Source organism: Podarcis muralis, chromosome 14 (genome assembly GCF_964188315.1).
Source record: "Podarcis muralis chromosome 14, rPodMur119.hap1.1, whole genome shotgun sequence".
Lineage (NCBI taxonomy): Eukaryota > Metazoa > Chordata > Lepidosauria > Squamata > Lacertidae > Podarcis > Podarcis muralis.
In genome coordinates, this window is record NC_135668.1 from 17,845,894 (window position 1) to 17,869,083 (window position 23,190).

Here is a 23,190-nt window from a genome sequence, read left to right on the forward strand (position 1 = left end):
CCCAGTGCGCCACTAGCTGCACAGCCCCGGGCCAGTGGGAGAGGCGCAAATCCATCTCCTAACAACATGGGGTTGGTGCGCGGAAGAGAAGAGGGGTTGTGGGGAGAGAGTGTGAGGAGCTGAGCCGATTGGGGAGGCTGAGGGCAACAAGAGCTGCTGGGACAAAACAGAGATGGGAGGAGGAACTTAAAGAAGTGAACAACTGCTGCCCGGAAGTCGCTTGGGGCTGCTGCCCTGGAGAGACTGGAGGGAAGGCTTGGGGCAGCAGCCCTAGCAGTGTACTTGAGTCTCTCTCTCCCTCCCTCTCTGCCTCTCCCTCTCACTCCTCATCCTGCACCTTCCTCGTTCAAGTGGCGTGCTCCCCACTTTACGAAATTTCACTTACATGCGCAGATGTCCAGAATGTGACCTCTGCCTAAGTGGGGGAATGCCTGTATATAGATCAGTGGTTCCTAAAGTGGGTGGTAGCACCCCTAGGTGGGATTACCTAGGGGGGGATGCAAAGAAGCAAGGGGTGAACATTGGGGGGCGTGGCGTGCTGGAAGTGTAAACGACTTGAAAAGCTAGTATCAGTGGATCAAGTTCATCAATTTTGTCGAATTGATTCATTGTTTAAAATGTGTTCTGAATAAATGTGCACTCTCTTGAATTTTTATTGCGTTATTTTCTTCCTTAGTGGTTTGTGCAAACCACCATTCTGAATAATGCTATTTATAGGGTAGGGGGTATTGGGGAGGAGTTTATGTAACCACAGGGGCGGTGGTACAAAAAAGTTTGGGAACCACAGTCGATTAGTTGTGGGGTGGGGGGACGACTTGTGGGCCCAGTCACTCTGCATCTGAGTCTGCAAGCCTGCCTAGCTCACTTATCCAAAAACCTAAATTCTGTTCTACCCCTAGAGTGTGACCTCCTTATTTCCACTTCAATTTGTTTCTCTTTATTGCAGCCCATCCTTCACAGTTGGATTTGGCAGTATATGACTCCATTGTGATTCCACATTAGTAAATTTTATGTGTAGATCCCTGTTTCCACTCCTTAGGTCGCTACCAAAGTATAAGAAGGGCCCCAGGATTGCTCCTCAAGGAACTCTACTGGTTGCTTCATTGCGGTTTTGTCTTTCAACACTGCTATTTGTCTTCTTTCCTTCTAACCTTCTCTATTCCCTAATTCCCAGTGTCTGTATCAATGCCCATCTTTTTTCTGTTTTCTCATACTATCAGGTGCTCTGTGGAAGTTTGTACTAAGAACACTTTTTCAGTAGTTCTGTCATCTGTTTCAGCCTATATTGAAGCATGGTGCAGAAATGAGTAAACTTAAGCAGTATGTTCCATCAGCCTTAGAAGTACCGTCAACTGGCTGAAACATCTTCAGATACACGAGTTCTAAAGTAGCAGCATTGGCATGTCATATAATTGTTTTATTTTATGGACGCAGAAGTATCTTAGATTGCCATCTCTGTGTTGAATTGACTGCTGTCTAATTAGTGCTGTGCCATCAGATGAAAAATATGGTAAATGGTTATTGCCTACTGACAAGAATAGGTCAAGGACAGCAACCATCACAATTTCAAACCCTTGTAAATAATCCTGGAAATTCTGCAAAGAGAAAAATATACAGTGGTACCTTGGTTTACAAACTTAATCCATTCTGGAAGTCCGTTCTTAAACCAAAGCATTCTTAAACCAAGGCATGCTTTCCCACAGCAGCGGGGGACTCAATTTACAAATGGAACACACTCAACAGGAAGCAAAACATGTTCTTATTCCAAGGCAAAGTTCATAAACCAAAACACCAACTTCCGTGTTTGCAACGTCCTTAATCCAAGTTGTTCATAAACTAAGCTGTTCTTAAACCAAGGTACCACTGTACTACGAATCAGAAAGAAAGAAAGGGATAAAATAAGTGTTCCTGGCTTGGTATCCTCTGGATATTGTTGGACTACAACTCCCATCACCCCTTGCTGGCGAAGGCTGATGGGAGCTTTAGTCCAACGACATCTGGAGGATAACAGGTTGGAAAGGCTGCTCTTTGCAAATGTTTGTTGAATGCTATGCTTTTGCACTTGCTCCAAACGATATTTCACCCTCAGTAGTGTTTAGTAGGCTGCTGCTGTTATAAAATTTATTTTTTGCTCTCTCTTCCCATATTTTATTGGGTGCTTAATATCCAGGCCAGTAAAGATTGCAAAACTCTTTCCATTCTAACAGTTAACCTCTTGGGTTGAAATTTTCCATACTTCTGGACTGAGTTCAGATTGCTGTAACTGAGTGCAATCCAGAGCTATTAAAACAAACGGGAGTTCTGCCACATTGGCTTCAATGGGATCAGGGTCGTTTGCATCCATAGGTTGCTGTTTTGCCCAGCGATGGATAACTTTTCTCAACTTGATGTCAGTGACATTCTTTTATCATTTATAGTGTTCCAATTCTCTGCTTTAAAGCACTAGCATACTTTGTAATAAATCTGTAATGGTCTATAATGTCTTGAATATTTTAAATGTGGGTTAATGATAGAGAGGATGCAAGCAATTTATTAATTGTCTCAATCTCATATTGGGTCCCAATGTTATACAGTTATTTGCTGAGACGTGTGGTAGATTTATTGCAGCTGGTGCGGGTGGGGTGAAATCTGGAATAAAACCGCAATGGGGGGGAGGGTTTAATCTGGATTAGAACCATGTTGAGGACAAATGTTTACATTTCTTCCTCCCCTCACCCATGCTGTGGTCTTGATCAGGACTGTGCCTGCATAGCATAACAGCAGCATTATGCAAATCATTAAAAATTGCATCATTTGTTCCTAAATCATTTCCTTCATATATTCATACTTTTATTGACAGTATTGTACAGTACTTACTTACCCTAGTGTTGCAAGCTTGGAAGCCAACGCTTCTCTCAGGAAGCATTCATGTAAGGGCTAATATTAGGATTTATTCAAGTATTCCCACAGGCTTTGTAATAGGAGAATACAACTCCTATTTTTCACCCCGGGACCACTGTGCCAAGTTGCAGACCTGGGATTTTCCAGAAGACCTATTTGTTGAGCATTTATCCTGATCGCATGGGAAGAAAAGGGTTCCTTTAATCACAGTAGAACACAGAAAATTCTTTACCTCCCTTGCTCTTCCCCTTTCCGCCCTTCATGTTCTCTGTTTTTGCTCTGTCCCAGCCCTTAGCATGGCTTTTTCCAATCCCGATAATAGAATTGTAGAGTTGGAAGGAACCCCAGGAGTCATCTGGTCCAAGCCCCCGCAATGCAGTAATCCTGCCCACAGCCGTCCCTGGGTGGGCTCGAACCCCCAACCTTCGAACCACCACCAGGCGCACTGACCCATTGCGCCACAACTAAATCTTTGACCATTTCCTCCCCCCTCCTTGCTATTTCTCTCCCGTCACCTCCCTCTTCCTCCTCCCAGCATCTAGCCTTGCTCTTTCTCTCTCCACCACCACTTATGCTCCATGTACGCCTTTCTCTGCGTGCCAAGTGTGTGTCTCTGAATTAAGTGTGCTCTAGTCTGTGGGTTAAACCACAGAGCCTAGGAGTTGCCGATCAGAAGGTCGGCGGTTCGAATCCTCGCGACGGGGTGAACTCCTGTTGCTCGGTCCCTGCTCCTGCCAACCTGGCAGTTCAAAAGCACGTCAAAGTGCAAGTAGATAAATAGGTACCGCTCCAGCGGGAAGGTGTTTCCGTGCGCTGCTCTGGTTTGCCAGAAGCGGCTTAGTCATGCTGGCCACACGACCCGGAAGTTGTATGACGGCTCCCTCTGCCAATAAAGTAAGATGAGCGCCGCAACCCCAGAGTCGGCCACGACTGGACCTAATGGTCAGGGGTCCCTTTACCTTTAGTCTACCACGACCTCTGGCCCCACCTTTCCCCAGCTCCACCTGCTGTAAGCTGCCCTGCCTTGTTCTTCACCCCTTCAGCCCCAGTAGTCAGCTGCCCCTGCTGCAGAGCCTCCCCCTTGGTCACACGCCATAGCAGGTCTTGCAGATGGGTACTCACGCTTCTGGATGTGTTGGGCTTTCCTTTTTCAGCAGCCGTAATACGATCTCATCTAATCTTTTACAGACGAGAGCAGAACAGTCCCAAGGTGCATACTTCTTGCCTGAGTTTGCATTATCACCACAAGGAAGCTTCTTGGAAGACACCACAGGAGAACAGTTCCTCACCTACCGCTACGACGATCAGGTTTGTCTGCTGAATATGAAAATTATGGAGCTCTTTTTAATCTTTCCAAGGGAACAATGGGGCATGTGTGCTCTCAAAGCAGGCCTGTTATCTTAATGTCTGGTGCAGTATTTATAAAGGGACAAACAGCAGTTTTAATATTACCGTATTTTTCCGTGTATAAGACGCCCCCATGTATAAGATGACCCCAGTTTTTTGAGCCCCAAAATAAGAAATAAATAATTGTAACATTCCATGTATAAGACAACCCCCAATTTTAAACTTAAAAAAATTGGGGGGAAATGTAGTCTTATATACAGAAAAAATTCAGTATTTAGTTTTACTTGTGGGCTTCATTCTTTGATGAAATAAAAAAAAATTAAAAATGGCACCAAGAGCAACATTACAAAAGCCAAAAGTTATAAAACCTAATGCAAAACAAAGATGTTATAATGTGAAATATATATAGAAAAGTATTTGTACAAATAGCTTTGCTAATAGAAAAGATACAGGGAAAAGCAGGAGACGCAAAAAGGTATGTAGAATTGGGTCAGGAATAGTGCCAAACCATGGTTTAGTGCTCCTAAATGTGCCATTTGTATGCATGTTCCTCCTTCCCTCATGTGCTATGATACTCTTCCTGCCTGTCAGCAAACAAATTGGATTTTGGAACCAAAGCTAGTGTAGTGTAGTGTCTAACTAAGGTTTGGCCATAATATCGCACAACAGTTTAATAGACAACTATAGAAGGGGAAATTGCATCATAGTCAGAGGTGGTCCTACCACCTAACAAGATCATCTCAGCTGACAGGTTTGGGACACAATTACATGTGCAAAAGCTATTATGACATTGACTAGTGCAAGTTCTCTTGAAATGAGTGCAAGAAGCACAGTGTCAGGGAACTGCCATCGGCTCAGGGGCGAGAGAAGAGAAGCCAGGTGGATTACAGAGAGCCCCCAAAGATCGTGGGAACTTCCTCAGTGGAGGAAGGTAGCCACGCCTCCAGTGGAGTGGAGATGCAGGGCTCAGAGGAGGTGAGGCGGTGCCAGGACACCTTGCCTGTGCAAAGCGGGGAGGAGAGAGGTCCCCCGTTACCCACGCCTTCCTTGCGCAGTAGGCTTCCGCGCAGAGAGGGAAGGCGCAGACTGGGCGTCAAGAAACTACTCTGCTGGGGAAGGTTTAAGGACCGCCCACTCTCAGATTCTGCCAGTGAATGAGCAAGACACGGAATAGAGGCGGTCTGCATTCTAACGGTTTTTATCACCAATAAGTAATCTTTAAAACAGACTATTGAAGCATATTGCCTAATTGCTCTATAGCAACCAACCGATACCTCTAACACACAGCAATGTGGCTTGAGCCCTAGAGCATCTTCTGAATTGTACTTTGCTCAGAGGCGGTACTGTTTGGATTTCCCCACCCTTGGTACCAAGACGACCTTGTCATAGATCATTCAACTTTTCCGGCACTTGCCTGTTTAGCATCTTGGGAAGGCCAAATCTGATTGCGTTCCTAATGCAATTTGAAGTATGTGTAGCTTGTAGGGAAAGACCTGCCAAAGAAGCTGAAAAATATATTCATGTATGCAACAACGGCGGTGAGAGTCTTGATAGCACAAGGATGGAAGACTGAGGAAACTCTGACGAAAGAAGTATGGCAAGAGAAGCTGATGGACTATGCAGAATTGGCAAAACTGACACATAAACTACGTGACAAGGATAACTGTGACTTTAAAGATGAATGGGAACCTTTTACAAAGTACTTAAAGACGCAACAAAGTGAATTGGACTCCTTGGCAGGTTTTGAATAAAGAGTCACAAACTTTTTCTTGATAACAAACAGCTAGACAAATTAAGGATCTATACAAATCTGTAACATGCAGAAAATAGCATTTTATAGAGAAAGCAGAGACTGGAACTGAGGGAAGTTGGGGTGGGGTGGGGAGAGTGGGTTGTTTTATGGGAGGGAGGGGGGAGGGGGAAAATCGGGGGGAATTAAGGATGGTATATTTTAGATAATATGTTTTGTTTAAATTTTTAATAAAAAATCTATTTAAAAAAATGAATTATGTGTAGCAAGGAGCTGTATTGATGCCTGGTTTAAAAAGCCAATTGCCTTTTCTGAAAAGGAATTTCTTGAAACACCTTCCACAAGGTGCAGCCCATAGCAGATGGTAAGCTAATTCTTGTGTTCTGTTTTTTATGTAGCATTTTGAGTAAATGCGGTTTCCTTAACAGAGAATTGTTCATTTTTACTGGATAAATTTATATCTGAAATGAACAGATTTTCATTTTACACTTTCACAGTTTTTGTTTATGTTGAGCTTGTTGAAGTACAACGTTAAAAAAGTTAAATTGTAAAGAGAGGGTAGTAATGGATGAAGCAGGGAGTCTGGAAAATAACAAACCGTGTTTCTTATAATTAAACCAGCAGTGCGTACTCCAGAAGCCATAGATACATTACACTAAATGTGGAATAGATATAATGGCAAAGAAAGCAACATGAAAGGGACCCTGTTAATCTTGGCAGACGATCTAAAGTAAACCTAGGAAGTGTGTGGCCTGCTGTGGAAATTTACTCATAACACAATGTGTCCCAGAATCCCATTGAACTCCACATCAAAACAATCAGAACTGCATTCATGGGTATTTAAAGCACATTGCTAGTGCAATCTGAATAATGCAGAGATTTATAGAACAATGGGAAAGAGGATGGTTTGTCTCTCACACCCAGCACCATTTCTGATCACACAGCATCTTGGCTTCTGGACATTCTGTTGTTGGGAGACCACACTTCACACCTTACCGTATTTTTCTGTGTATAAGACTATTTTTTTCTGATTTTTTGTGATAAATTGAGGGCCGTCTTATGCACGGGTTAATATGCTAAGTAAGCGAGGGCTGGTGCTGCAGCGGTAGCAGGGAAATGGTGGAGAGGAGGCTGCTCTTCCCGTCTTAGGAAGAGTATTTGGTGAGTGCCAGTGTCCGGTGTGTTATGGCACCAGTTCAGAGTGGGGTATCATCGAAAAGCTGCTCAACAGCTTAGCAAACTTACAAAAGAAGCTTGACAACTGTTGAGGGCTCCCAAAAATAGGGGTCATCTTATACATGGGGTCGTGTTATACATGGAAAAATACGGTATGTGGTGTTGAGAGGGTGGTGATGTGGTATTGGATTGCTAGTTAGCTCCAAAATCCTCAAGGGCAAAATCCTAATCAGGGCTAAGGTGAAAGCTCTCCATTTAGTAGTGTGTGTGTGTGTGTGTTTGTGTGTAGCATTGCCTATTGATTTTATTGACCTCTCTTGTGCACACTGTCGGTATTTTTGTTGGTATTTTGTATTTTGTTGGTATTTTGTTAAAGAATAAAAGGAGAATTCCCTGGATGCCAAGATCCAGCTTTTTGGTGAGAGAACCCCAGCAGAGATTTAAAATCACGAAATATGCTGCAAAGTAAAGCCATTAGACATGAGCCAGCGTGGTGTAGTGGTTAAGAGCAGTGGACTTGTAATCTGGTAAACCGGGTTCGCTTCCCTGCTCCTCCACATGCAGCTGCTGGGTGACCTTGGGCCAGTCACACTTCTCTGAAGTCTCTCATCCTCCCTCACCTCACAGAGTGTTTGTTGTGGGGGAGGAAGGGAAAGGAGAATGTTAGCCGCTTTGAGACTCCTTTGGGTAGTGATAAAGCGGGATATCAAATCCAAACTCTCCTCCTCCTCCTCCTCCTCCTCCTCCTCCTCCTCCTCCTCCTCCTCCTCCTTTAAAATAGCCCCTTCTAAGTCACTTACAAAGCTCCCCACTGTTAGAATAGAAATGGACCGCACTTTGGGTAAGTTAAAAATGGTTTGATTACAAACTTTTCAAATGTAAGATTCAATTCCTTTTCAATACAGTTGCAAGAAAAGACTTAGTTTCAAAATTGGTAAATGTTTACAAATTATTTGTATAGAAACACAAAGACTGTTTGCTTAAACTGTGTGGTCTGAGCTTGGAGCAGCCAGCCTAGACATCCTTCCTGATTGGGTTCACGTGGTGGAAAGGGAAGAAAAGAAGAAAAATGAGTTTGGTAAACCTTCCTTCCAAGGTGAGGGAGTGTGACCTAGCTAATCTTGGCAGGACAGCTTCCTCTGTGCTCTTAACCCCTTCATGCATTAATTAGAGTTAAGCATTTTGGTTGTATGAGGCTGATTTACCCCACTCACGCTGTATTAATTGTGTATATTTGCTTCGGTGATGCCATCAAGTAGCCAAATCTTCTTCTCCACATAATGTGGTGATGTCATCCACTTTACAATAGTGAGTGATTGGCTGGTATCTCTCATGTGAATACATTGCCCTTACACTCAATTAACTAGTGTGCCTGCAGTGATGTCATTCTGTAGCCAAATCTGATTGGCAGCATGGCACCATGACATTGCCCTGTTCTTTCCATGACACCTGATCAGCTGGGATCACCCATGCCACAAATCCAGGAGGGAGACAGAAGCAGTAATCCATAAGGATAAATGCGACCTACTACTACTTATTAATTATTATTAAGGGACGCGGGTGGCGCTGTGGGTAAAACCTCAGTGCCTAGGACTTGCCGATCATATGGTCGGCGGTTCGAATTCCCGCGACGGGGTGAGCTCCCGTCTTTTGGTCCCAGCTCCTGCCCACCTAGCAGTTGGAAAGCACCCTTAAGTGCAAGTAGATAAATAGGTACCGCTTTCTAGCGGGAAGGTAAACGGTGTTTCCATGTGCTGCGCTGGTGCCGGCTCGCCAGAGCAGCTTCGTCATGCTGCCCACGTGACCCGGAAGTGTCTCCGGACAGCGCTGGCCCCCGGCCTCTTAAGTGAGATGGGCGCACAACCCTAGAGTCGGACACGACTGGCCCGTACGGGCAGGGGTACCTTTACCTTTACTACTTATTAATTATTATTAATAGCAGTTGGGGAGAAAGGGAGCACTTAGAATCTTTGAGCATGTTTGAACTTCTGCTCATGCTTTTGGAGATGCTGTTGAGTTATAAAAGCCCAGTACTTCTTGCTTGGGTTTACCCTAGGGGTTTCTGATTCAGATGACATGTACCCTGTTCTAGACACCTGGGAAAGTAATAATATATCAAGCAGTAAAACACAGCTGCAATATGGGCCACGTTTATGACAGTCTTGTTAAAAGGAAAAGTGGTTGCTTTTTGATCAAAAGAGTTTAACTGAACGGAGAGATATTTGGATGAGGAGGCAGTAAAGCCCAATTTAATCAAACATGTTTTGGAAACCGCAAAGCATATGTCAGTGCTGAAAGGAGATAAAGAGCACGATCCATTGGACAATAATGCCTGTGAAGGTGTTGAAAAAAGATTTCTTTCATTTTCAGTCTGGGGCGAAATCAGAGCCATAAAATACATTATTTGCAAAGCCAGCATTTGAGTGAGTCAGCAATTGCTCGTCCCACTCGCCAGTTTCACAGAAAAGGGACTTTGCAAACTATCCTTTTCTGCGCAGTTTCCCCCTCGCTCTCATTTCAATATTGCCATTTCTGCAACTCAACATTCACTTCCTTTATTTTATAATTTTAAATAATTTTTTCAAGATGGCAATTTTGCTTAAGAAAAGGGGAAGGCTTCTACATAATGTAACCTGGACTTCCATTCCTGAGTTGGTATGTAACCTGTTTAGAATAATGCCTCTACTTCCACACCTTTCAGAAAGCATTTGCTACCCTAAAAGACTTACTGTTAGTGTGAAATGGGAGACAAGTAAAATATTAATAGGAACAACTTGTGCTCTGTTCTGTTGTAGCAGTGTTGCATATGGATTCATGTTCTCCTCTCATAGTTCATTATGCACTCCTTTGGTCTGGCAAGAGTGTGCTTATGGTTTTAAGCAAGGCTGTATAAAAACCTTTTTACGCTGTCTTGTAGGTATTAAGGAACTACATGCAGATGGAAAGGTTTGCAGTTCTACACGCTCATATATTATCAAATAACTGGGTGGGGGAAGTAATAGTGATTTGCCAAGGCAGTATCTCTGTAGGGCCTGTTTCATAGTAGGAATACAGTGGTACCTCTGGTTACGAACTTAATTTGTTCCAGAGGTCTGTTCTTAACCTAAAACTGTTCTTAATCTGAGGTACCGCTTTAGCTAATGGGGCCTCCCTCTGCCACCGGCCACCGCCATGCGATTTATGTTCTCATCCTGAGGTAAAGTTCTTAACCTAATGTACTATTTCCGGGTTAGCAGAGTCTGTAACCTGAAGTGTTTGTAACCCAAGGTACCACTGTACAGTTAGACACCAGTCTAGTGTAGTCCTTGTGCAATACTATTAAACACAACAAGTTAAGGAGATCCGAGTTTAAATTCCCACTCAGCTGCAAAGCTTACTGGTTGAGCCTCGGCCATTTGCTATCTGGTGCAAAAACCCCATGCACACAATAAGTTTTTGTGCGCATTATTTACACATTTTTGTGGCTGCATCGTTTTTGGCATTTATGTACATTCTTTGTTGAACTTGCATTAACCATGAATCTCATATTCAGTGTGTGTGTGTCTACCTACTCTCACGGCTTTGTGTGTTTGCGTGCGTGCACATTATACATATCAATAAAATTCGACTGAATTGTTAGAGATCATATCTCACTTGTTGCATAAGTTATTCTTCTGCAGTGTTGAAGTACTTTGACTTTTAGACACTCTGTGCCAGAAACAAAATACCTTCCCGCTTACCCCAAATGATTTTGGGAAAGGGCGTTTATGTTTGGGTCCCCTCTCAAACAGCCGAATATGCTAACTGAGCTCTACCATAAAAATAGCTAATCCTTTTATTTCTTTTCTACATCCTCTTTTAATTTTTGCTCTTGTCCCTCTGGTTGCCTGAAGAAAACAGTTATTTTTTCCAAATATTAGTAGGACAGGAAAACATATATCCTCTGGTTTTCTTGACACTCAAAAGTACCGCTTCCAAGTAATAAAATCATTCCAGATGACAGACCACCAACAAGGACATTAGCGCAGAGCCTGTTTGGTAAGACCTGTACAGAGCATCTCTTTCATCCTGTTTCCTGGCTAAGATCTACTTGGTTGAGGATAAAGATACAATCTTTGAAGGGAAACAGCATCTCAACTAGGTGAGGAGCCACAGAAAATTTCATGGTGTTTATCATTTTTAAGTATGCCTCAACCCACTTTACTGGAAATTACTTTAAAGGCAAGCGGTTTTTGGCAGCGAAACACTTCCATCTTCTTTCTTATTTGGTTTATTAGTCACAAAAAACCCTCTAGGTGACTCCTGTAAAAATATATGTCATTAAATGTGCTTACCTATGCAATGCCTACTAGAAATGTTGAATAAATCCACAGAAGTTGCTATCACACAGACTTCCTTTTCAAAACTACTTTGCTTAAGTAATTTATGTTACTTACTTGTGGCAGCTTGATAGTGTGAAATTGATAGTGGCAGGGGGAACTTTTTCTCTTTAGTTGCTTAGAACAGATTATTACCTGCCCCAGATGTCCAAGCAAGTGACTTATTTACAAACTGGAATTAGAGCCCCACTTACAAGGATGCTGTACACAGCTTGAGTTTTGCAAACCATTGGATTTTCACTGTTAGCTTGATGCTTTTCAACACTGATCAGAATGGTTGCCTGGGAAAATGAAGCGCAAGTTAGCTTATGTGTAATGGATTGTGAATGTTGGTTTGGAACAATTATCACCAAGGAACCCTTGTTGATGGCTTAGAGTGAGATTGTAAAAAGCACGTGGGCCTGAACTCTGTATCCTTCTATTTTTAATTAGAAAAGTTCTCATTGCTTTGCAGGGCACAAAATATTTGCTAGTTGGCTGAAGGCAACTGGGCTGTGGCTCATTGGTAGAGCAACCAGTCATTAGTCACACAAACCATTCATTAGTCATGCAAAGAAATACTTAATGGACCTGGCTAGAGCCATTAACTTAACAAAAAGACTGGTTTTACCCTTTTTTTTAACAGACCGTTTTCCTGACCATTTCCCTTTTGCAGATCTAAAAACAAAGGGTTGGATGAGATCCTGAAGATGACATCTAGATTGCACCCCCAATCTATAACAGTATTGGCACATTGATATTATTTTATTTTTTGAAAAATTTCTTGGCTCATTATGTTGCTTGATAAAAGATCAAACTGAATATGTTTAGCAATGTCACATATAGGTCCTATCGTAGTTAAGCCGATTTGGAAGCCCTGTTTCTTCAAGTGGATTTATTTCCATGAAGGCATCTGGGACGCGGGTAGCACTGTGGTCTAAACCACAGAGCCTGGGGCTTGCTGATCAGAAGGTTGGTGGTTTGAATCCCCGCGATGGGGTGAGCTTCCGTTGCTCTGTCCCAGCTCCTGCCAACCTAGCAGTTCGAAAGCACGCCAATACAAGTAGATAAATAGGTACCACTCTGGCGGGAAGGTAAACAGCGTTTCCGTACACTGCTGTGGTTCGCCAGAAGTGGCTTAGTCATGCTTGCCACATGACCTAGAATCTGTCTGTGGACAAACGCTGGCTCCCTCAGCCAGTAAAGCAGATTAGCACTGCAACCCCAGAGTCGTCCGTGACTGGACTTAATGGCCAGGGGTCCCTTTACCTTTACCTAAGCATCTGTAGGACTGCAACTTAAATGCAGTAAGCGCTAAATACCATGACGGGAGTTACTTCAAAGTAAATACAGATAAGCCTGCTGTGTAAATGTTTCATTTAGTAGGCCGAAATGGTTCCTATGGCGATGATCCAGCCATATGTTGCATCTTAATAATTTTAATACTTATTTAATGATGTACACCCCGCTTATTTAGGGACGCGGGTGGCACTGTGGGTTAAACCACAGAGCCTAGGACTTGCCATTCGGAAGGTCGGCAGTTCGAATCTCTGCGACCAGTGAGCTCCCGTTGCTCGGTCTCTGCTCCTGCCAACCTAGCAGTTCAAAAGCACGTCAAAGTGCAAGTAGATAAATAGGTACCGCTCCGGCGGGAAGGTAAACGGCGTTTCTGTGTGCTGCTCTGGTTCGCCAGAAGCGGCTTAGTCATGCTGGACACATGACCCAGAAGCTGTACGCCGGCTCCCTCGGCCAATAAAGTGAGTTGAGCACTGCAACCCCAGAGTCGGTCACGACTGGACCTAATGGTCAGGGGTCCCTTTACCTTTACCTTTTACCCCACTTATTGATCAAGTGATCCTCAAGGCAGTTTATAGCAGATTGTAGTGATACAAGACCCCACGTATATTCATGCTCAACTGAGCCGCCACTAGGCTGCTGGTCAGCTAGTCTGCTAGTTTTAATCTGGCTCATATCCTAAAATATAAACGCAAAGCAGTGTTTTGGGGTTTTGTTTTGTTTTTGTTTTTAAAAATTAATGTTCATTCTTCCTGTCTCTGAAAGCTGTTATAAAAGATTGAACAAATAAGCTGCTTTGCAGCATGACAAAAAAGTTAAACAATATGAACAAACGGTCAGAAGAAATTAGTTCCTTAATCAGCGGCAATGTGTGTTTGATTTGTGGCTGTGCTGTTGGAGGAAGGAGGCCAGGAAATTCTTGCCTGTGCTTACAAGTCAATCTTATGTCATAGGCAGATATGGCATAAATCAAGCACAATGAGTGGCCTCGGTTCGAAAGTGGAGGTGGGGTTGTTGTTGTTATTTTGCAACTTTTCTTTGGGCTTCCCAGTTGGCTGGGTTTCTGTTAACCACTTAGTTGCAGTGCAACTTATGTACACTTTGGTAATCAGTACTGGGTAGTGAGTTTTTGCTGCTTGTATTGGCTTATATGGCTTATATTGGATTGTACAGTGGTACCTCGGGTTAAGTACTTAATTCATTCCGGAGGTCCGTTCTTAACCTGAAACTGTTCATAACCTGAAGCACCACTTTAGCTAATGGGGCCTCCTGCTGCCGCCGCACGATTTCTGTTCTCATCCTGAAGCAAAGTTCTTAACCTGAAGCACTATTTCTGGGTTAGCGGAGTCTGTAACCTGAAGCATATGTAACCCCCGGTACCACTGTATATTGTTAAATTTTGTTGATCTGCAGACTGCCTTGGTATACAAATAATTTTGAAAAACAAACAAATAAATAAAAAAGCAGTATTGAATGCATTTAAGCTCTTCCTGTGATGGAAATTTTCACTGACTCAACATAAGTCAGTGATGGCAGCAGACCAGTTTGATTTTAACCTGGGTTTGTCCCAATGCCATACAAATTGAGGAAACGTGAGGGCCTGATATTTTTCTGGTGCCTGGGCTACATATAAGACAGATGACCTCTTTACAGACTTTTTGATGCCAGTTGAAACCATTTCCTCTTCCAACAACCCTTTTAATGAATTATTATACACACATTCACACACCCAAATCCACACCACTCTTCACCATAAGATCTCAGGGCGGTTCACAGAAGAAATTACTGAATAAAAACAAGTAAATAACTAAAACAACAAAACAGTACCCCCTTCCTACAGACACACTTCAAAGGCTGTAGAATATTAATCAGCCAAAGGCCTGGTTGAAGAGGAGTATTTTCTGCCTGTCGCCTAAAAATATATAATGAAGGTGTCTGGCAAACCTCCCTGAAGAGAGCATTCCACAAACAGGAGCCACTATAGCAAGCATGGCCAAACTTGGCCCTCCAGCTGTTTTGAGACTACAACTCCCATCTTCCCTAGCTAACAGGACCAGTGGTCAGGGATGATGGGAATTGTAGTCCCCAAACAGCTGGAGGGCCAAGTTTGGCCATGCCTGCACTACAGAGGAGATCCCACAAGTGGTCCAAGCCATTATGTACTGACCTCATATACAAAGAGTAACACCTAGAACTGTTTTGGCTTAACCAGCCTCTCAGCTGACAACAGCCAGGTTGGACACTAGACCAGCCATGAAGCAGCAGTCTGGGCTCAGATAAGGGCCATCTTATACATCTTCATTCAGGAATTTAGCATCAGTTTTGAAGGGACGCAGGTGGTGCTGTGGGTTAAACCACAGAGCCTAGGACTTGTCAATCAGAAGGTCAGCGGCTCGAATTCCCGCAACGGGGTGAGCTCCCGTTGCTCGGTCCCTGCTCCTGCCTACCTAGCAGTTCAAAAGCACGTCAAAGTGCAAGTAGATAAATAGGTACCGCTCCGGCAGGAAGGTAAACGGCATTTCCGTGCGCTGCTCTGGTTTGCCAGAAGCGGCTTAGTCATGCTGGCCACATGACCCGGAAGTTGTACGCCGGCTCCCTCGGCCAATAAAGCGAGATGAGCGCTGCAACCCCATAGTCGGTCACGACTGGACCTAATGGTCAGGGGTCCCTTTGAAGGGCTCCAGAATATAAAAATCTCCTTGTGCATTTTTGTTATATGATTTACTTTGCCTCTCAACTGAATAACATTTGCAGCTTTTCCCTCCTGCATTGTGACTTGCCTTGACACATCAAAATTTCTTCTTCTTCCTTCTTCTTCTTCTTCTTCTTCTTCTTCTTCTTCTTCTTCTTCTTCTTCTTCTTCGCTGATTTTGACAAATTCATGAAGGATAGTTATTAATGGCTACTCTAGGAATAGTGGCAGCATGCCTTTGATTTCCTGCCAAACATCACAGAACATCAGTGGGGGAGGGCTATTGTGTTCATGTCCCATTGTGAACTTCTTATATGGGCCTTTTCTCTTCTCGTGTTCTTAATTTCGTGGTACTAAGCGCTTACGTAACATTATTCAGTTTACTGTGGCCTGTCACTCTCAATATTTAACGTGCCTTTCCTAAGACCCTGCTAGTAGTTTAGTCCAACCAATACCGAGAAGTTGTGGAAAGGCAGAGCAGTTTAGTAATGAATTAGTTCCATCAGTAACTCATTATGCATTAATCAACGACATCTTGTGTTTGCTTAACTAATTTAAGCAGAATTGTGAAAGAATGCAGCATAGAGAAGTATTTTCCCTTCAGCCCCAGTTTGTGGCAGATACAAATTGAATGAGACTCCGTTTAGCTTTCGTGTTTATCTCCATTAGAGGGTTCATTATGGCGTGTAACATGTGCCATAAATTTACTCTCCACTCTTAGGACAGGAAGGGTACTAGGGGGCTCAGAACAAGCGTCAGGAATGTCTTCCACATGGCCATTCACACAACTCTGGTAGCAGGGGAAGAGAAAAGATTGCCTTGTGCAGTGATGAGACTACATGAGAAGAATCATTCATAATATGATGGAGTCTATAGGGCCCCCCCTGTATTAAGATCTTTCTCCAGAGCCAAAACAAACTGAAACATCAGAAGATTTACTTCTACACAAAGGATTTGTATATTCCCTTTACCAGCTAAATTTGCAGGACATTTATCTAAACTGACAGGCTTCTTATATGTTCCTCGAGATGAAAACAGACCAAAAGCCACTTCACACTTCACCTGGTAATTGCATTTTGCTGTGGTTTCCCCAGTGTTTCCTCTCTAGCAAATGCGTAAAATGCAGAGGGGCAGGCAGGCATTCTTAAACGTGCCCCCGCCACACGCTCCAGGACCTGGTCACCCACTAGAGCGCCATGGTTTCAGGGATGTCTGTCTGTCTTTTACATATTGTGCATTTGTTGTGGAAAATTCCCAGAAAGACCCTAAAAATAAGGCCCTTTTAATTCCCCCAGTTTATTCAGGATTGGGGCAAATCTAGGTTTTAAAACAGTCAATTAATTTCATTTGATAACTGCTTCCCATGATGCACCCTGAAGCAGTTTAACAATAAAAATATAAAAGCATGCACAAATGCAATTTCTAATCCAGTTGTAGAATTTAAAAAATGGGATAAAATTCAGTGTGCTGGTTTCGACATATAAAGCCTTAAACGGCTCAGGACCGCAATACTTCAAGGACCGCCTCTCCCCATATAAACTCTGTGTTCATCATCTGAGGCCCTTCTTCGTGTGCCTCTTCTGTGAGAGATCCAGGCCGGGGTGACGCCACGAGAATGGGCCTTACCTCCATATGTGCTCACACGACTTCCTTGATTTGTGGAATTAGCACTGCTACAGGCGCCACATAATACTCATTCCACATGTGCAAGAAGTTCTTTTAGTGTGGTTCTTTTAAGTTTAGTACTTAAACTTCAGAACTTCCTGCCTGTTGATATCTATGCACCATTTTGGGCACCCATTTCAACAATTTTTATTTAGGCAAGCCTATCCAGATACATAAATGTTGACATGTTTCAACCTCTTTTACTGTTAATTTCAAGTATCTTAAAAATATTATTATTATTTTAATTTTATTAAGGTTTATAGAGAAAAATGCAAAACTTAATATCTTTTCCCTTAAAAAAACACACCAAACCAAGACTTTTATCTAGATACAATAAAAAACACAAAAAGGGAGAGGGAAGAAATGGAGAAAGACAAAGAAATAAATGGAAAAAAGAGTAGAAAAGAGGTTAAAAGAGAAAGAGAAAAATAAGATCCAGAAAGTAAAGCACTTCCGCTTCTTCATCTGTCCGCTATATAAAAAATAATATTGACTTTGTCCAATCCAATATAACACCCAACAAAGCCAATTTCTATAAGGAAACATTATCTTCGATCCTCAAATCCAGATATCATTATTTCTTTTTTCCATTTTCAAGCAAAAATGAACCTTTGGGAGGATTCTGGTGTTTAACAAATGTTCACAATGACTTTTCCCCAGTTAAACATGTCCGTTTCACCATCTTGGATAAGTCTGTCAGTTTGAACATCTGTTAAAATATTTTAAATTGTTTTTATTGATAACTTTAATATTCCTTGTATACCTCTTAGAGGTTTCCCTGCGACGAAGCACATGCATAAAAATAACCGTGTAGCCAGCAACAGAAGCAGATTCCTCTAGTCCTGAGTTGAGAAACCTCCATGTGTTTCTGGTCCCCCAGTTCCCTATGTGACAGCCAGCATGACCAATGACCAGGCATGACAGCAGCAGCAGCAGCAACAACTGGTGTGTTAGGACAGAGCCATCCTCCTGACACAGATGTTGCTGTAGCTTACCTGGACCCGGGGAAAGCCAGGTCAGTGGTGAGACTGGGTGGGTGCCAGATTGCCTCCACTAGGGCATCTATCTGTGTTGGAAGGGTAGCTCTGCTCCATCTCACCAGCTGTTACTGGAGAGCAGTTGTGCAACAACATCTGGCGGCCACTGGTTCCCCATCCTTGCTGTAGTTGTTCAAAAGTAACCAATGACCAAATATGACCTAGGAGCTTTGGTTGAAATCTGGAAGTACCCCTTGATGTACTCTGGTCTACTGTGGTAGCCAGGCTTACAGGCTGGTGTGGGTGTTCATCCTGTAGTTCCATTTCATTTCATTTCACTTTTAATTTGTCTTCCGCCTTTCTGTATTACTATACACAAGGCAGTTTACAAGCTGAATAAACAACAAAATAGGCAGCAAAGATCACACACACCTAATAACAATCTGACCCAATACAAAAAAGGTCACGATAAAAACACAACTTTAAAATAAACAACTAGTATCAAATAAAGAAATATTCAATAATCCATTAGAATATAATAGTAAAATTAAATATCTGGAAATGATAATTAAACAGTTTTTGAGAGCCAGTGTGGTGTAGTGGTTAAGAGCAGTGGACTCGTAATCTGGGGAACCGGGTTCGCGTCTCCGCTCCTCCACATGCAGCTGCTGGGTGACCTTGGGCCAGTCACATTTCTCTGAAGTCTCTCAGCCTCCCTCACCTCACAGAGTGTTTGGTGTGGGGGAGGAAGGGAAAGGAGAATGTTAGCCGCTTTGAGACTCCTTCGGGTAGTGATAAAGCGGGATATCAAATCCAAACTCTTCTTTTACACTTAATTACAATAGAGAATTGCTAAACTATAATCAATAAAATAACGGCAAATCACAATGCATAAAATACCACAAAACATACGAAACCACGTAAAAGGATCAAATTGAGAAACAAGGACACACAACTTACAATGTTTTGTTTTTTTAAAAAAATATACCATCCTTTGGCCCAACTAGGTTGGTGTACCAGTAAGGGAATTCCTGTCTGACTTCTCTAAGGTCCCAGGTTTTATGAGTTGTTAAGGTGAAATTCTGGGGCGCAAGTGCTCAAAAGGCTGAATGACATGGAACTGTTCTTGAAGAAGTTGCAATAGTAGGGCTTAGCAGAGACCTCTTGAATGTAGAATAAATCTTAAGATTACGCATGTGATTCAATTACTTGAGGAACTGGTGCAACAGCCAGAAAATATCAAAGTCCTTGGAACTTTGGAATCTGATTAAGATTCTTTGGGTATTACTTAAAGGGCAGTTTGGATCCGATGGTAAATGGCCGCATTGCTAACTCTTGTGATACGGTATTGGATTTCTTACAACAAATTAGTAAGCTAAAACCACCTCTTCCTTTATAGCTAGCTAATTTGATTTTCCTTTGCTGCAGGCAAGCACACATTAAGGTCAATCTGTGTTTACAGGCGGCCATATGGACTTCAGAAAATTGAAAACATTTGAAACTTTTGTTTTATGAAGGACGAACTCTTCCCTATTTAGACTTGATCTTCTGCCTCTTGTGACTATAAGGTCTCTTTGTTAACTCAATCCCAATTAAGCAGACCTTCTCATATTTGTCACATGCTTATTTTTTTTAATAATAGTTATTAAACATTTGTTCCAGGCATGGGGAACCTTTAGTCCTCCAGGTGTTTCTAGACTCCATGGCCAGGGATGATGGGAAATGTAGTTTAGCAATGTCCAGAGGGTCATAGGTTTTCCCACTACTGGCTAGAGAATGTAGGGATTCTTCTCCCCCACTCTTTTTGGACACCAAATGGAAAATTAGTCCTTGGAGGTAAATTAATTGAATGAAGATTGACTTGTACAGAGCTGAGTAGGGCTGGGCAAGATCTGGTTTTCAACATCACGATATAAAGGTAAAGGTAAAAGGACCCCTGACCGTTAGGTCCAGTCGTGGACGACTCTGGGGTTGTGGCGCTCATCTCGCTTTACTGGCCGAGGGAGCCGGCATACAGCTTCCGGGTCATGTGGCCATCAAGACTAAGCCACTTCTGGCGAACCAGAGCAGCATACGAAAACGCCGTTTACCTTCCCGCCAGAGCGGTACCTATTTATCTACTTGCACTTTGAGGTGCTTTCGAACTGCTAGGTGGGCAGGAGCTGGGATCAAGCAACAGGGGTCACCCCGTCACGGGGATTCGAGCAGCCAACCTTCTGATCGGCAAGTCCTAGGCTTTGTGGTTTAACCCACAGCGCCACCTGCGTCCCAATATACCAACATCACGATATACCACCAGCTAAACATTATGATATACTGATACATAACAGTGTCTGAAATAAGGATAGAGCTATGCAGAGGCTTTAGCTGGCTTCATGGTTTTTCCCACATTGTGATTTTTGCATAGCACACACATCAGGATTTGCAATATATTTCCAGATCAAAATTAATGAAACGAATATCATGATACAGACATGAGACCTGTTTTTGGACAATATATCACTCAGCCCTAAAACCCATCATGATTCACGTTAAATTGCTAGGTCAAAAACGATATCGCAATATGGACTTCAAGCCGGTTTGGGACGATATATCGCTCAGCCCTAGAACTGAGCAGGATTAAATCCTGGGTGAAATTTTTGGCTTTGAGGTAAATGAATGGAAGGGGAATTGAATGGGAGGTTCATGTTTGGAGCTCAGGATTCACCTCTACGCTGCACTCAGTTTGTGACTTTCCTCCATCTAATCTTTTCTTTTCTTTTCTTTTCTTTTTCTTTTTTTTTTGCAGATAAATTTTTATTGGTATTATACATATAAACATATAAACTTATACAAAATCCAATACTTAAATTGCACATATTACATTCAAACCGTAAATCATAGATACATTTATTTTGGGCTCTGCCGAGCCTTGGACTTCCTTCCACTCCTTTGGTAAGTATCAAATAAACTTTGAATTCACGTATTTTATCTCTTTTACATAATATCCATTTGCTGTTAGAGTTGTTCCAATGCTGCCAGTGTCATTTAAGATTTAATCCCAATATATATCCAATATTTAATCCAATTGTCATGAAATTTCTGTTCATCTTGATCTCTTAATCTTCCTGTTATTCTAGCGAGCTCGGCATAATTTGTTAATTTAATCTGCCAATCACTTATATTAGGTATGGCATCTGTTTTCCAATTTTGAGCTAACATGATTCTTGCGGCTGTTGTGGCATATAAGAATAGTACCTTATCTTCTTTTTTAATTTCTTTACCTGTCATACCTAGCAAGAAAGCTCATTATAAATCGCTTCCCAAAAACCTTTCACTTTGCTGCATAGCCACCACATATGATAGAAGTCTCCGTCTACTTCTCCACATTTCCAGCATTTTTTGTTCTTTAACCTGTAAATCTTAGCCAGTTTCACTGGTGTGAGGTACCACCTATATATCATTTTCCACATATTTTCCCTCAATGCCATACATGCCGTAAACTTCATGTTAATGTTCCATAATTCTATCCATCTCTCAAAATCAATGTTATAGCCGATATCTATTGCCCACTTAGTCATAACCTCCTTCACCTCCTCGTCTATTGTGTACCACTCCAGCAAAATATCATAAGTTCTAGACAGTATTTTGTTCTTTCCTTCGACAGCTTCCACATTAAATTTAAATTTTTTAACTTCAAATCCTAGTTTCTTTTTGTCTTCTTTTAACAAGTCATTTACTTGGTGGTATTGCAACCACCCAGTAAGTAAGTTTTTAATCTCTTCATATGGTCTAAGTTTTATACCTTGATCCGTTTTCCTTGTGAGTTCTTCATAAGTAGCATTCTTCCCTTCCATATTAACTTTTTTTACCGTTAACACCTCTATTGGTGAGATCCACCAGGGTGTCTTCCTTTCCAATAGATTTTTATTTCTTTCCCATACCTGGAATATTGGCCCCCTAAAAATATGGTTTAAAAAGCCTCTGTGCGTTTTTACCTTTTCATACCACAGGTACGCGTGCCATCCGTACCTGTTATCAAAGCCCTCAAGATCTAAGATGTCTCTGTTTTCTAACGTTATCCAGTCTTTCAACCACATTAAACACGCCACCTCGTAGTATAGACATAAATCCGGAAGGGAGAAGCCCCCTCTTTCTTTTCTATCTACCAATAATTTCATTTTTATTCGGGGTCTTTTTCCCTGCCAGACATATCTCGCCAAGGCTCTTTGCCATTCTTTACATTGCTTTAGACCTTTAAGTACCGGGATGGTTTGAAATAAAAATAGCATTCTAGGCAGAACATTCATTTTGATAACCGCTATCCTTGGGTTGGGGAGCCTTTTTCAGCCTAAGAGCTGCTTGCTTTTTTTGGGGGGGGGGGCACATGCCAGTGGTGGGCAGGACCAGATGCAAGTGGGCAGGACAATGAATGCAAATGCTTACAGCAGGACCATTGTTGGGTTTGGCTGGGAAGCAGTTGTGGCCTGGGATGAATCTCAAGGCCCAGATAAGAGAGTCACATTCAGTACCTAGGCCTGAGGTCCCCCACCCCAGATTTAGTCCATCCAGCCCAATATTCTGTCACCAAGTGCAGCCAGTCAAATGCCGCAAGCAGGGCACTAGGACAGCACACCCCTCCTGTCGCTACCCCCAGCTCAAATAACCTGAACAATCTCATTGCATCTTTTAAAAGGGATGTGATTAAATTTTCTACTCTCTTTCCCCATGCCTATTCAAGAGAATATGCGCACCCTGCAGTATCATACTAAGATGGGTTTTTTTCTTCCTAATCCAGGATTCTGTTTTCAGCTGTGGCTCGCCAGAATGAACCAACATTCCAATGGAATAAATCAGCGATGGGGAACCTCTGGCCACTTCCTATGTTCCCAATACGGGCAGCTTTCTGCGTTCCTAATTTGGAGCTAATCTTTAGTCAAACTTCGTTGCGTTAGCTCAGTTGATGCATTGCAGCCCCCAAAGTTCGCCAACTTCAAAGCCCCGGCTTCAGTTAAGCCCACTAAAATGTGCCTTTTGAAGATGGCAAAACAAAGACTTGATGAAGGATGGGGATGGTACCTTGTAAGAGGA

The 23,190-nt window shown here is 42.5% G+C and overlaps 1 protein-coding gene across 2 annotated transcripts in view; it reads left to right on the top strand.

Moving 5' to 3' along the window:
- The window catches only part of ADAMTSL3 (ADAMTS like 3), a 271,063-nt gene that overhangs the window by 43,948 nt on the left and 203,925 nt on the right, over positions 1 to 23,190 (top strand). For both annotated transcript variants that reach the window (XR_013390636.1, XM_077918855.1), the window contains exon 2: positions 4,069 to 4,188. Coding sequence is in view for 1 of the 2 variants with exons in the window: in XM_077918855.1 (XP_077774981.1) it covers positions 4,069 to 4,188 (120 nt within the window). In the remaining variant the exon portion in view is untranslated. The remainder of the gene's footprint in view (positions 1 to 4,068; positions 4,189 to 23,190) is intronic.